Here is a 14,842-nt window from a genome sequence, read left to right as displayed (position 1 = left end):
CATGAGATATGCCCATTCAAAGTTTGACATTTCAATCAGTTGCTATAGCGCCCCCCTTTGGCCAATTGATGTAATATTGCTTCATTGGCATCCTCCCATGACCCTCTACCACTGTACCAAATTTCACATGGATTGACCAAGTCAGTGAGGAGAAAAACATGGAACACACACACACAGACATTATAGAGTAAGATACGTCCATGAACATACTGAACAAACCAGGAACCTGTGACTGAACCCTCTGAGTGTCGCTCAGTTTAAGTTCTGACATTTTCAGAAGTTTTACTGCCGAATGATTTGACCTCCCTGAGGACTACTGGAGGAAGAAGAGGAGGAGGAGGACTGAAGAGTTGTCATCAGAGCTCTCTTCCGCTGAACATGTTGGAGCTGGTCGATGTCAGCTGGGACTGTGTGTTGTGTTAAACTTACCACTGGAATATAACGAGTCTTCATCACTGACCTCTGTGATGTCTTGATGGTTGGAATTATGTTCGAATATGACTGACAGGTTTTCAATTATCAGAGATTTGAACATTCATGTCTGCTGTCCCACTGAGCTGCTGGTTGGACTTGTGAGACTGGTGAGACTGGTTGGACTGGTCTCTGTACGGTGACTGAAGGTCAGAGGTCTTTGATGTCTTTAAATGTGCTTCATGAATAAATCCGATTGAATCACGTCTGCATCATCGATCTTCTTATTGATCATCTTCACTGTTAATAAGCAGTGAGATCAGTTCATGTCTGAGCAACAACGTCTCTTCATTTAATACAGTTTCTCTTTATTCAAATACAAACACGCTCTCCTCACAAAAACACGTCAAATAGAAAGTGTTGAATCTCTCACTAATCATCATCATCATCATCATCATTTGTAAATGACTGAGTCAACTCTTCGTTGTCTTTTAACCGTCTCAACATATTTGAGTGGACTCTGCACTCGTCTCTGGAGCTGTGTCACCAGACGAGGAACAAAAGACTTTCATGTGACGGTAAAAACCGACTGTCTTCAAATAACGTGAGAGGAGTCAGAGATACGACTTTATTTGTCCCTTGATCTCAGTTACTGTAGTTTCAGTTACTGTGCGTCCCTCTGCTGACCACTGCTGGAATGTAACTAAGTACTTTTACTCAAGTGCTGTACTGAAGTACAGTATGAGGTACTTTTACTTTACATGAGTATTTGAATCTAATGCAACGTCTTACTTCGCCCCACTAAACCTCAGCAGGAGATATTTCCCCCTTTACTCCACTACAGTTATTTTGTTTTTGTACACAGACATTATGAAAATAAATTAATTATTAATTAATTAAAAAATTTTTATTAGCAACTACTCTGATAATCGTCATTTTTCATACAAAAATATTTCATGGTTACATCTTCTCAAAGATGACGACTTTGTTTTCCTTTTAATTCCTTAAATTTATTCAATTGATTCAGAGTTTTCTGCATGGAGTACTTTTACTTTTAATACTTAAAAACTTCTTACTGATGGTATTTACATCGTTTTGCCAAAATAATATTTTCAGTGCAGGACTGTTACCAGTAACAGAGTATTTTTCCAGTGTGGTGTCAGTACTTCCTCCTCTGCTGCTGACACATTTACAGCTTCACAGATGTTTTATCGTGTCTGTTTATTCACCTGTAACAGCAGTACTGATCTCACCACTGCTGAACTTCTTCTTCTTCCAGACTTTTTTGGTTTCATTTCTCTAATCCTTGGAAATGTGTATATCTGTATTTGCACACAGCACCACACCTGCCCTTATTTAGGAGACGTTTGTTAATCCAGTCGGACGCTCTACACTAGCATGAGAGGCCTGTTGTGTGAAGAAATGGAGCGTTTTATTCTACATGAATTAACAGTGAAGTTCATAACACGTTCACTCCACCTGGCGCTCTGAGAGTGTGGTGCTCTGAATAACGAAATGGTGCATTCCAACAGCGCTCTGAATTTACAGTCCAGTTTGTGCCAGAGAGCGCTCTGACATGCTGAGTGTTTCTGAACACACCCACAGTGTTTAGGGGGCGTTATCTGCTGACTGATGATCATTCAGCACAGCTGGGACAGAGCAGGTCTGGATGGTCGAGTTTGGAGTTGACTTCTATTTTTTTTTTCTCTTAACAGAAATTTCAGGGACCGTTGATGTTGTTTAGGTTTCAGCCTGATCCTGAAACACACCTGATCACTGAACCTGCGGCTCTGACTGAGACTTCAGTTTGACCTCAGTAAACTGGACTTTGTCTCTGGTCTTTATTTTGGGTTCAGGCCTGTGGTGTTTCTGAGGCGTCACACTTGTCGTGTTTCTGTGGCGGGGGGAGGGGGAGGAGGAGCTCCCTGTGAGGCTGGAGGAGGACCAGTGGGTGTTTGTTGTGTCCGCGGTCGTGCCAGCAGACGTCCAGCAGCGGGTAGACTTTCCCCTGGACCTCCAGCCTGAAGCTGTAGATGAAGCCCAGCTCGTCCAGACTGTCGCTGTTATAGAAGGTCAGAGCTCTGCCCTCGTAGTCCAGGAACACGCCCACCCTGCGGGGCGGAGACGACAACGGCAGCACCACCCTGGGCGTAGCGAAGGCCTCATAAACCCCATCTTTCAGTCCAATCAGCCACACCCCGTTCTCTGGACTCTTCCCCAGCTTGGCCTTACGATTCGTCGTTCCTTTGATCAAACCCAGACGCCACTTCGGTTTGTTCCCGACCTCCACCTGGATGGAAACAGGAAGCACAACACCGTACGACTCTGCTGTAAACACACAACAACAAACAGGTGTCTCGGTGATGATGTCACAGCGGTATTTACCTCCCAATAGTGTTTCCCAGAGGAGAAGCCGCGATTGGCGAGGACGCAGTAACTGTAACTGAACCTCTCTGGATTATCAGGAAGCCTCCGCAGCAGAGCGCCACAGCCCACCACCGTGTCCCCGTGATGGAGCTCCAACATCGGGTGAGCCGTCTGAGGGTCCAGCTTCAGAGGCTCCAGGGCTGGACCGAGAAGGAGGAGAAGAACAGGTAAACAAACAGACAGACAGGTGTACAGGTAGGTGTACAGACAGACAGGTGTACAGACAGGTGTACAGACAGACAGGTGTACAGACAGACAGGTGTACAGACAGGTGTACAGACAGACAGACAGGTGTACAGACAGACAGACAGACAGACAGACAGGTGTACAGACAGGTGTGCAGACAGACAGACAGACAGACAGACAGGTGTACAGACAGGTGTACAGACAGACAGACAGGTGTACAGACAGACAGGTGTACCTGGCAGGATCTTCCTCTGCAGTCTCTTCCACACGGTGAGTTTAATGTCATTGTGGTTAAATCCAGTTTTAAAGTTCAGAGAGCTGAAGATTCTCTCTTCCTTCTGCTGGAGCTCCTGAATCTGTCTGAACCTGAGGAGGAGGAGGAGGAAGAGGAAGAGGAAGAGGAGGAGGAGGAGGAGGAGGAGGAGGAGAGACGATATGAGAGAAAGAGTTAAATATTTATCACTAACTGATCACTAATCAAGTTCATTAACAACATGTTTGTTTGTTTGTTTGTTACCTCGGTGCGATCGATCCGTACTTCTGTAAACAAAAACAGAGAGAGACATCTGAGAGCCGATCAATAATCGATCAGGTCTGTCGATCAGTTTTTATTCAGAATCAAACACTGATTGATTTTGTCTTTAATAACAGACGACAGTATGGTGACATCATTGATGATATTGATCAGAATCAGACATGTGATCGGTACCATGATGAAGTCCAGGTGTCCCTCGTTGCTCAGGTCCTGCAGGGTGGTCTGGGCCTCCTGCAGCCGGTTCAGGTTCAGGTTTAACTGGTCCGTCTGGGTCTGCAGGGACGAGATGAGGACGGCGGCCGACGTCTCCACCTGCTGCATAAACCCTGCCTCCTCCACCTCCAGGCAGCGCCGCAGCTCGCCAAACTCCTTCCTCACCACCCACTTCAACACGTCGGACTCGTTCTGATTGGACAGAGAGTAGCAGGTCACTGAGGTCATCGTGATGTCATCCATCAGACGTTTTGATTGGTCAGTCAGGGTACACCTGAGCACGTCAGGGGCGCGTTCAATCTAAACTTCAATCTTGTTGAACGTGTTTCCACAAACCGCTGTGACAGTTTGAAACAGAGAGAAATTATGTGAAGCGTGAAACACTGTGAAACGTTGTGACACGGGAACATTCTCAGACGTGAAATGTTGTGAAACAGTGAAGAGTTCGAAACAGATTCGGGGGTCTGTGTTCGATCGACTGTGTGACATCACACCCTCCTCACTCACTGATTGGTCAGCTGTGTGGTGGTGAGAAGTGGGCGGGATTTGAACTTTTCTCTCAGCTCTCTTTTTTCTGTCACATGTAAACAGCCGAGGTTGAACCTGTGAACGTCTCCCAGAGTGAGGAGAACCAAACTGTGTTCAGGAAACAGAAACATGGCGAGGAACGACACATCACCAACATGCAGATGTTACTCACGGTGATCCTGGACTTGTTGTACGCCATTTTACAGATCTGATCCTCCACTTTACGTTTCTGATGCTGGAACTCTGTGATGAGACAGGAAATGTCCTCCTGACGGACACACACAGAAAATAAATTCATTAGTTATTAAAGCAGAATCATTGATTCAACAGGTCAGACAAAGTCGTCCTGTAACTTCCTCCGAGTTCTCACAGCCGCCGTTTGCATCAGCTGACTATAGGTGCACCCCACGATGACGACCACCCAGAGTCAAACAGGAAGTAAACACCAAACTAGAGCAGGTGCTGTGAAACAATGTGACCTTGTTGAAAGACGGCGTGGAACATTAAAGACATTTAATCTCTGTGTGTTGATATGATGTCAGCTAATGGACGCTTATCAGCGCTGAGTCAACAAACTGTTCTCACCTGTCAGCCAATCAGCACGTCTGTCTGACAGCAAACATTACAATGTTTGTATCTGAGGGTGCGTTCAGAAATACTCATTTGTCAGAGTGCACTCTGACACAAAATGGACCGTTTATAAATTCAGAGCGCTGTCTGAATGTACTGTTGGGTTATTCAGAGCACCGAGCAAAGTGGCGGTGCTCTGAATAACAACTTAGGAACTTGAAGGAACAACTTAGCGTTTGTTAATTCATGTAGAAATATAACGTTCTGTTACTCTGAGCTCTCATTTTAGTGGAGAACATCCGATTGACTGATGATGAACACAAATATCGCTCCATGTTTTATTGATACACTTTGTGAGAGATAACAATCACATATCAATCCTCTTTAGAAATGTAAACCATCTTTGACTCGACGGAGCTCATGGTGCTGTTTTATTTACAAACCTTCATGCGGCTGTAGACGGAGCTCACAGGTGTGATTTTGTGTCCACGGTGCGCGCCGATGCTTCCACAGAGGCCGCAGATCACCATCCGTTCGTCCTCGCAATAAAGGCTCAGCGGGTTGTGATGCTGAGGACAGGACTCCGGCTGAGCGCCACCTGAAACACTCACTTCCTGTCAGAGTGAAGGAAAACTGTGTCAATAAAAACTTGAAAAAAGCTTTTAAATAAAGGTTTCTACTGAAAACACAAATTAAAATATTCAGTGGATGTTTGTCTCGTTAAAGCTCGGAGACAACGACCTATCATGAGATCTCGCCAGGTGAGCTGATCACAGGTGTCGTTACCTGCAGAGCCTCGATGATTCGAGCCAGGCTGACGTTGGGGGGAGGACTGTCTCCGTCCACAGCACAGCGACACACGGGACACTGCAACTGTCCCAGCAGGTCCATCGTCATGGAGCGCACACAACACCTGGACAGGAAGTTCAGGACAGGTGAGGTCAGGACAGGTGAGGTCAGGTGGAGCAGAGGTGGGACAGGTGTGTCCCGTCCGTCCAACGTACCTGCAGTAGGAGTGTCCACACTGTAACATCAGTGGTTCAGTGAAGACGTCCAGACAGACGGGACACCTGAGCTGATCCTCCAGACTCTGACGACGCTCCATGTCCTCACTGAGCCCCAACACCAGGACCAGCAGGACCAGGACCACAGAGACCAGGACCACAGAGACCAGGACCACCTTGACCACAAAAGCAAAAACAAACAATGAAACAAACCCAGACTCCCAGGGACCAGGTTCAGGTAACTACCCTCGGTGCTGTCGGTCTGTGTTCCTGCAGCAGAGCGACTGTTTATAGACTGAGGGTGTTTTTCTTTTTCCTCCGATGTCATTGGCTAAACAAACAAAGTGGGCGGAGCCACAAGTTGACTCCTTTATGTATAAAATGTTTTCTGAAATGATTAAAAACTAACTATTATTTAAAAACTATAAATCGTCCTCTGACTGTGGAAAAGACATGAAGATATTATTATTATTAACAATAGTACTGTAGTTAATGATTATTATGGGATTGTGTGAACAGCTCTGTTTGTTTGTGATAATCTGATTTTATCTGACAGACACGCACCTGAGAGTCACCTTCAACACGTCTCCATGGAAACAGAGACAAACACAGGTGAGAGTTTCCCTCATGCTCTGTGAAACAGGACGAAACCTGTCAGCACCTGACCTGCTCCTTTCCTACAGTTTTTTGATTTGGTAATTAAATCTGTTTTATTTCCAGATGCTTAGAAAGTGAAACGCTACCAAACAGGTCAGGTGTGGATTTGTGGAGCCGTGATCCACACCTGACCTCCACACTGCACCTGTCAGCAGCCGAACACCTCTGGCATCATATGAGAGAAAAACGTACCTCACAGTTCGTGTCACACAGTCAGTAACCGTGGCAGAACGGTGTGCACTGTTGTATGATTGAACGTGTTCCTGGTTTCTCTGGAGGCAACAGGACAGCACTGTGACCTTCACCTTTATAACATTATTATTAACAGTTAATTAACGAGCTGCTGGATGAATGATTTCCTACCTGGAGGCTCAGTTAAAGATCAGACAGTGACAAACGTCTCTACCTGACCTGTGACCTGCTCCTCTGATGCCTCACTGTGCCTCACAGCAACATGAACCTGTAGTCATGCTGTTTGAACACCAGATGGCGCCGGAGGAGCGGCCCTATTAATGACGTCATCCATGGGTGTCAGGTGACAAAACAAGGGGGAGACTGTACTTCCTGGAGCTCCGGGACCGACAGAGCAGACTGACGAGCCGACAGCAGAATTTTGATTTGAAAGAATCAGCGCGGAGGAAGGTAAGAGCTGATAAAGACACCAGATAACCGGTTAGCATGCTGCTAACAGGCTGCTAACACGATGCTAACAGGCTGCTAATTGTCTGTGTGTAAATACACAGAGAGCAAGATGGAGGTCGGCAGGAACATCACACAGTCTGACATTCATCTGACTCACCGTTAAACTGGCTGAAAGATGAATGGAGTCTGGTTCAGAGAGGCTGTAGAGTTCAGACTCAGGTACTGAGCTCCAGTCACTTTGAATATGGTCAACAAATAAAACTACAGATCAGCAGGTTTAAAACTGGCTGAAAAATGAATGGAGTCTGGTTCAGATGTGTCGGAAACACTACAGAGAACCTGGGTCAGTGTTCAGGTTTAAATCAGGGTCATAGATGTTGAGCTTTATTATCAGAGCTAGAATTGGCTGAAAGATGAATGGAGTCTGGTTAGAGTGGACAGAGACTGTCACATGTCCCGTCCTGAGAGGTGTTAGAGTGGACAGAGACTGTCACATGTCCCGTCCTGAGAGGTGTTAGAGTGGACAGAGACACTCACATGTCCCGTCCTGAGAGGTGTTAGAGTGGACAGAGACACTCACATGTCCCGTCCTGAGAGGTGTTACTGCTTGATTATTTATTTCTTCCTTTTCAGTATTGACGAAATATTGATGATTTGGTCAGACATGATTGATTATCTTTTTCTGAAGTGTATGGTGATGTATTGATTATTGATAACATATTGATTATTCACTGATCATTGATGTTTTTCCCTCACAGTATGGAGGATGATAAAATTGTGCCAGTGGATGGGACGAGTTATTGATTATTGACGTTTGAGTTATTTCTGTATTGATATATATTGATTATTGATTGTTTTCCCCTCAGTGGGGAAGATGATGTATTAATATATTGTTGGTATTGATATTGATTATTGATTTACAGTAAGAAGGATGATTAATTGATCCATATTTTGATAAATATTGATTATTGGTTGTTCCCTGACAGTGTAGAGGGTGATGTGTTGATCCCTGAGACCCTGTGTCCTCATATGATGACATCACATTTTGGGTTTGCTGCTCCTTAGACTTCATTCTGCTGAACTTTGACCTGTCGTCCTCGCTCGTGGACGCTTCTTTGTGCCATCTGGTGGTAGTGAGACCACAATTCACTAATCCATGTAAAAACAAGATGGCAGCCGTCTCTGCTGAGACAGTCTGTCTCTGATGTTAGCAACAGTCACAAACTGAGACGCTGTTAATTATAAAGTGCTCGTCTGAGGACTTTACTGTCGTCTTTTTCAGTCTCATCAGGTCCTGTTGATCCCGGACAAGTTCAAAATAAATACCAAACAAACGTTTGGGTCTCAGGAGGATATTGATTATGGATTGTTTTTCTTTCATAGTATGGAGGATGATATATTGATCTGTACTGATTATATTGATATATATTGATTATTGATTGTTTCCCCTCACAGTATGGAGGATGATGAACTTCCGTCAGCGGATGGGATGGGTGGGCGTGGCTCTCTACCTGCTGCTCAGCGTCATGGCGGTGTACTATGTATTTGAGGTTCACAGTTTCAGTCTGGAGCACGTGCAGAGAGGCGTGGTCGACCCGTCGGCTCCACCCCTCGCCGTCAGCTGGTCTCAGAGCGTCAGCGCTCGTCTGCCGCCACTTCCTGTCTGGATATGGGCATCAGTCTTCCTGCTGCCGTACCTGCAGCTCTTCCTCTTCCTGTTCTCCTGTACAAGAGCCGACCCTCGAGCAGTTGGATACTGCGTCCTTCCTGTCTGCCTCGCCTTGCTCTGCAGCCGCCACGCCACCCGCAAACCGGCCAATCAGAGGGGTCAGCCGCTCATCGACACGTAGAGAGGAGGACAACCGATCAGAGAGGCCAGCCGCTCATTGACACTAAGAGAGGAGGCGACCAATCAGAGAGGCCCGTCCCTCTGACAACAAACTGAACTGTTTGTGTTGTTTGTGATGTCACTTCCTGTGTGCCTTTAAACAGATTAACAAACTGTCCTGTGACATTTGAACCCTTCGCCCTGTCTGCCAGGAGCTAACGCTAGGACTGCCCTGAATATTGTCTTTCAGAACACATAGTACTGCCCTGAGTGTCGCCTGTCAGGCAGCTGTCAGTTTATTATCGTAACTCTACAGATGCTGTGCTGTGATTGGCTGGAGGATGTTTAGTATGCGCCTGTCTGTGGTCACTTCAGCCCATAGTTACCTGAAGCATCAGTGCTGTTGCTATGGTTACATGCAGTTAAGAATTTAGAATGGAACTTGAACTACTGACCTGACAGCTGCCGGCCAATCACAAGATGAGTCACATGACACGCTGGTCACCGTCATAACTTTATTACAACATCAGTGAAATGAAAAAAACATACTGCAGAGTTTTTATAAAGATTTGTAATTTGTTTTACTAAGAAAAAAAAAACCTGTATTTATCATCAGCGACTTCAGGAACAGATGCAGGAGGCAGAAATACAGAGTGACACACAGTGAGCAGCCGCTGGGCTCAGGGGGCGGACTGAGAATTAAACTGACAGAAAAATGAATGGAGTCTGGCACAGAGAGGCTGCAGAGCTCAGCTGCAGCGAACTGAGGTCAAATCAGTTTTGATGTTCATGTTTAAGTTATAAAAAAAACTACAAACCAACAGGTGTAAAACTGACAGAGGAGGAGGAGTGTGGCACAGAGAGGAAGGAGATGAAGCCAGGTCAGTGTTCAGTGTTACAGCAGGGTCACAGATACAGAGTGTCTGGTGGAGCCACAGTGACTCTCATACTGGTCTAATGTCGTGTTTATGGTGCAGAGATAAATGAACACAGAGGACTTTAATCTGGAGTCTGGCACACACGCTGACGTACTGGGTGATTATTGATTTGATTTTCAGTATTGACAAAATATCAATCATGTAATCGTCACTATTGATTGATTTTCCTTACCGTCTGGGGGATGTATAGATTATTGATCACAGTGATTACTGGTTGATTTGTTTTCTTTTGGTATAGATGATGTATGGATGATGTATTGATCACATATTAATTATTGATTGATTGAACATAAACGATCTGTCAGCAGTGCGACATGAGAACGATCCACTCGACAGTCTGAGACACGAGAGACAAATAATGAAACATCTGAACATGAACGTTAAGAATGTTTAATTAAAGGAATATCTCTGATCATCTGTGTGTGTGTGTGTGTGTGTGTGTGTGTGTGTGTGTGTGTGTGTGTGTGTGTGTGTGTGTGTGTGTGTGTGTGTTCACTGTCTGACCCCTCGCTCGTCTCTCCTGCCAACGTCTATCAATAAGAATTTAGTGAAACCATTGACACCTTATTGATTTCATCTGTTCAACATTCTGGATTTGAATTATAGTGCGTGTGTCAAACAGCACGTACATGTGAGCAAAATATGTGTTTCACAATAATATATTAACATAATATTATGATGACATCATAATGGTGCTGGTGTTTGTGTTCCTGTTAAATTGATCCCCTCACCTGTCCTCACCTGCCCTCACCAGCAGGGTGACCATGACTGGGCAGACATGAGCTCAGTGTTCAGACATGTTAAAATACTGGATGACCCGCGATCAATAACTGATTGATGACTGATTGATGGAGTAGAGAAAAGGGGAGACATTTTATTTTTTGTCTTTTCACCTGAGTGTAAACATGGAGTCAGACACACCTGGATCATGTGACTGATCAGCTCACATCATCGTCTTTGCTTCAAACAGGAAAAAAACAAAACATCATCCTGTCACAAAGTCTCCACATGTCCCCAGCTGTTTCAAGTGTCCTCAGGTGTTGCAGGTGTCCCTGTGTGTCATGTGTGTCCTCGTTTGTCCACAGGTGTTTCAGGTCTTGAATCTTTTGGCTGGAGGTTGTGGTTGAGAGTTTTGGGGCTCCTCTGGCTCCTCGTCTCCTTCATCACTGTCCTCGTCCTCTTCCTCACCTGCAGCAGGTAAAGCATGCATCAGAAAAACTACTGTTGTGTCACAGAGCTGACAGGTAACCACCCGTCTGTTTACCTCTGATGGGTAACAGCCTGGTTGTTTACCTCTGACAGGTAACAGCCTGTTTGTTTACCTCTGACAGGTAACAGGACAGGTAACAGCCTGTTTGTTTACCTCTGACAGGTAACAGCCTGTCTGTTTACCTCTGACAGGTAACAGCCTGTATTCTACTGTAATGTTAGCGGTTAGCAGAGAGCTAGCTCACCTTCTGCGCAGTCTCCGCCGGATTTTTCCCGCTCCACCAGCTCGCTGAGGAGTCGCGACACGTTCGTGTTCAGCTCTTGAATCCCGTTAATCAGAGAATGGAGATTGTTTTCCACTTTGACGCTGATTTTCTCTCTCTGTCCGTCTCTGAACCTCAGCTCTGCTAACACAGCCACGTCCGCCATCTTTACTACAAGCCCCTCCTGCTGTCGTCATCAAGAATCGTCTGATGCGTTCAGTGCCCTTCGTAAATTGAAAACTCCAAGGGATTAATTTATTCGGAAACCCCAGTGGTCCAGTAGCAGAGGACCCTTCATCTTTAATACGTTTCTCTGTTTGTGGGAACACAGGGTGTGTTTTTAACAAACATGAAATAAAACAGAAATCTAATCTGTGATCAATGACTCTAATCATTTCACGGTGAAGAGGGTTTTACACGTGATTTCCGTGGGACACCTGAACGTACCACAGAACCAGTGCATTACGCGTCACATTAAAGTTTATTTCCAACATTAAAGTTAATTTCTCAGCACACAGAGACACAGCTGGTTCTTCGATTGACTGATTTTATAGTTTCATTAAGTATTTATTTCTCTTTTTAAACTCTGTGACCTCTGACCCCAGATTAATGCCGCCAAATACGATCTGCGGAAATGAAGCGGAAGTTGTCATCAGAACAAGCAGCAGCGAGCGGTTTGATAACAAAGATCCGATAAGCTGAACATCAGGCGCAGCTGATTATTGGCTGTTATTGATCGGGTTATTGGCTCGTGCACAGCCGGGTCAGACGGTGTAAACAGGTCCTGTTCGGTAAGTTTGTGTTTTATTACGCAGCTAACAAAGTTAGCATCACTGCGGAGGAGATGCACGTTCACAAATGACGCTAGCTGATGCTAACTAATGCTAACTGAAGCTTGATTTAAAACCTGTTTATCGATTGTTTTCCGATCAGTTGGCAGCTGATCAGACTGGTCGATGATCCGAGTAAAACTGTTTGATAATCATGTCATGTCAATCAACTCATGACGTCTCTTCAGAGACAGGCAGTAGCATCAGGCTCATATCACAGTAACAGACTGTTTTTGTTGTGTTTGTTGATCAGAACATCGATCAGTAAACAGTTGTTGACAGATGTGACAGCAGCTGGTTTCTGTTGGTCTCTATGGTAACAGACGTAGTGTTGCAGAGCGGCTGATGATGTCAGAGGAACAGACGGTGTCTCTGGTCGATGTTCTGGAGGAGGATGAGGAGCTGGAGGAAGAAGCTTCAGCCGTGTTGGCAGGAAGTGACTCTGATCACTGCTCATATCCTCAGGTGAGTGATCACGTGTACCTGCCTAACGTCACACTCTCAGGTACAGTCAGGGCTGCTGAACACTTCTTCTGAATACTACTGAATAATATATGTCGTGGTCGTCATGTGACATCGGCTCAGATTGTGAGTGATAATGAGTGTCATGCAGTAATCCATCTATTTATCTCGCGTAGCGTGTCATAGTAAACGACAACCGACGCCACGTCTGGCTCGCCTCAGCGTCCCGACAGAAAGTCTGTGTTTGATTTTTCTTTTTGTCTTCCACGACTTCTCTCCTTCACCTCTTACAGTGTCAGCTGAGAGAATCCTTCATCTTCTACAGAGGCTTTTATTGCAAAACATTTGCAGGAACTTCCTGTGGAGGGTTCTGTGACTCATAATTTGCATGCAGGACTTCAAATGTAGCTCCGCCCATCTGGTGACACTTATTACATTACTACAACATCAGTTCAGCTGGAACATGAACAGACACAGTGACTGAAATAATAATAAAGTTTGGACAAAATAACCTGATGACATCACACGCATCGTGAAAGACGACCAGTGATGATGGTCGTGGACCAACTCGTAGTGCGTCATGTCTGTCGACCAAGTCACGGCACGATTTTATGACTCCACAATCGTCTAATGTGACATAGTGAACATCGGACTGGACGAAACTGTGATGTAGTCTGAACCTGGCGTTTGATCAGCTGAGAGCCAGCTGTTTCCCATCATGCCTTGGGTCTTGCAGTTGATGGAGAGCAGCTGCAGCTCCTGGTTTTAAAAACTGCAGCTGCCATGATGTCATGAAGTCATCACTGTCCACTTGTGCGTGACGTCAGAGCGAGTCAGGACACAGATCTCACCAGCATGCATTGTGCGATGATCAGTGGTGGTCAGTGTGTCATCTAGAACACGCCTGTAAACACAGTGCGGCCTCCACTTGATGTGTCATTAGCAGGTGTTGTGTAGCGCCACATAGTGGACACAGGAAGTGATATTTGATTCTTTTGTATGATGTCCAACATTCATGAAAATGCATAAACTCTATGGAATGTATTGCTGCATTGATGACTCATGTGTAGCGCCACCTACAGGTAACAGGATGTGAGGTCAACATGAAATTGAAATAAGGTCCAACTTGTGTGCACATTGTGCGATGGTCATGTGTGTGTTTCAGGGTTATGTGAAGCGTCAGGCTCTGTACGCCTGCAGCACCTGCACACCAAAGGGAGGAGAGGCAGCCGGAGTCTGTTTGGCCTGTTCGTACAAGTGTCATGAAGGTCACGACCTCTTTGAACTCTACACCAAGAGGTCGGTGCTCTTTTAAATGAATCACATTTATGTATCGTCGGTTCTAATCTGACGACTTCCTGCTGTGAGTCAACATGTGTTTTCATGTAAACAATGATGTGAAGACTTTGTAACATGTGGATAGAGTTATAGTTTTATTTGACACAGACGCTGATGGATTCATGCAGTCACTGACTCTTCTTCTCTGGTTTCTGTAGGAACTTCCGCTGTGACTGTGGAAACAGGAAGTTCAACGAGCTGCAGTGTAAACTCCACCCTGTGAGTTCACAACAGATGAGACACAATAATGTCAATGATGTCTGTACCAAACACTTCATATACTAAGAGCACAAGTGCGTTCACACTACATAGTGCAGGAAAATGCAGTGTACTGCTGACGCACTCAAAGTTGAGTGTGGACGTGGCGGCTGTCGTCACTTGTGGTACATGCAGAACAGCGGTGCGCGATCTGAGATACGTGGACACACCTGATGAAATGTGAGTGTATCAACACCATCTGAGGATGAATCTACAACTTTATATTACAAAGCAGCAACACTGGTGAAAAACCATGGCGGCAATCAGCAAATACAAATTCATAAAGGGCGGAGCTTAGACAAAATTGGCAATAACGATTTGTGCAACCATCACAGATCTTGTTGGATGAGGAGCACACCTAATGGCAGACGGCGCCCCAGACTAACGTCCAAGAACACAAAATTGAAACCACAAAATATCTCCATACTGCTCATCCGTAGTGATCCAAGTGTGCTGCAGCCCCGACATAAAAAGTTGTTTGGAAAAACGTCATATGAACTCTGTTTTTAGCCTCATTGTAGCCTGTAGCTCTGACTGCTTCTC

The 14,842-nt window shown here is 45.4% G+C and overlaps 3 protein-coding genes across 5 annotated transcripts in view; 2 read left to right on the top strand and 1 right to left on the bottom strand.

The window, feature by feature from the left end:
• Window positions 1-789: 789 nt before the first annotated feature.
• Window positions 790-6,116, bottom strand: LOC126398297 (E3 ubiquitin-protein ligase TRIM50-like). Its single transcript, XM_050057513.1, has 9 exons — window positions 5,875-6,116; window positions 5,657-5,783; window positions 5,314-5,484; window positions 4,473-4,568; window positions 3,734-3,964; window positions 3,542-3,564; window positions 3,260-3,390; window positions 2,797-2,978; window positions 790-2,701 (listed from the first exon to the last, which is right to left on the bottom strand). Exons 1-9 carry the CDS (start codon window positions 5,973-5,975, stop codon window positions 2,264-2,266), a joined length of 1,500 nt encoding a protein of 499 aa, XP_049913470.1. The 5' UTR covers window positions 5,976-6,116; the 3' UTR covers window positions 790-2,263.
• A 922-nt stretch (window positions 6,117-7,038) lies between these two features.
• tmem251 (transmembrane protein 251) lies at window positions 7,039-10,431 on the top strand. Its single transcript, XM_050057553.1, has 2 exons — window positions 7,039-7,173; window positions 8,629-10,431. Exon 2 carries the CDS (start codon window positions 8,637-8,639, stop codon window positions 9,021-9,023), a length of 387 nt encoding a protein of 128 aa, XP_049913510.1. The 5' UTR covers window positions 7,039-7,173; window positions 8,629-8,636; the 3' UTR covers window positions 9,024-10,431.
• A 1,607-nt stretch (window positions 10,432-12,038) lies between these two features.
• ubr7 (ubiquitin protein ligase E3 component n-recognin 7) overlaps window positions 12,039-14,842 on the top strand; it is a 10,447-nt gene continuing 7,643 nt past the window's right edge. The window contains exons 1-4 of one of the 3 annotated variants that reach the window (XM_050057505.1): window positions 12,039-12,202; window positions 12,579-12,706; window positions 13,869-14,002; window positions 14,200-14,260. In XM_050057505.1, the coding sequence (XP_049913462.1) occupies window positions 12,587-12,706; window positions 13,869-14,002; window positions 14,200-14,260 (315 nt within the window). In that variant the 5' untranslated portion in view covers window positions 12,039-12,202; window positions 12,579-12,586. Of the gene's footprint in view, window positions 12,203-12,494; window positions 12,707-13,868; window positions 14,003-14,199; window positions 14,261-14,842 lie in introns of all 3 variants that reach the window. The other 2 variants (XM_050057503.1, XM_050057504.1) reach the window with 2 other exon arrangements.

This window comes from Epinephelus moara, chromosome 12 (assembly GCF_006386435.1).
Source record: "Epinephelus moara isolate mb chromosome 12, YSFRI_EMoa_1.0, whole genome shotgun sequence".
NCBI lineage: Eukaryota > Metazoa > Chordata > Actinopteri > Perciformes > Serranidae > Epinephelus > Epinephelus moara.
Note: the sequence above shows the minus strand (reverse complement) of the source record. Positions and strands in the feature narration are given on the sequence as shown.

Bases quoted from the DNA above. Each gene is read 5' to 3' on its own strand.
- LOC126398297 (XM_050057513.1), bottom strand. From the start codon at position 5,975: ATGGAGCGTCGTCAGAGTCTGGAGGATCAGCTCAGGTGTCCCGTCTGT. The intron at 3,965-4,472 runs GTGAGTAACATC...CTGTCCAATCAG, and splicing joins ACAACAAGTCCAGGATCACC to AACGAGTCCGACGTGTTGAA. The intron at 2,702-2,796 runs GTAAATACCGCT...GTTTCCATCCAG, and splicing joins CTGGGAAACACTATTGGGAG to GTGGAGGTCGGGAACAAACC.
- tmem251 (XM_050057553.1), top strand. From the start codon at position 8,637: ATGATGAACTTCCGTCAGCGGATGGGATGGGTGGGCGTGGCTCTCTAC.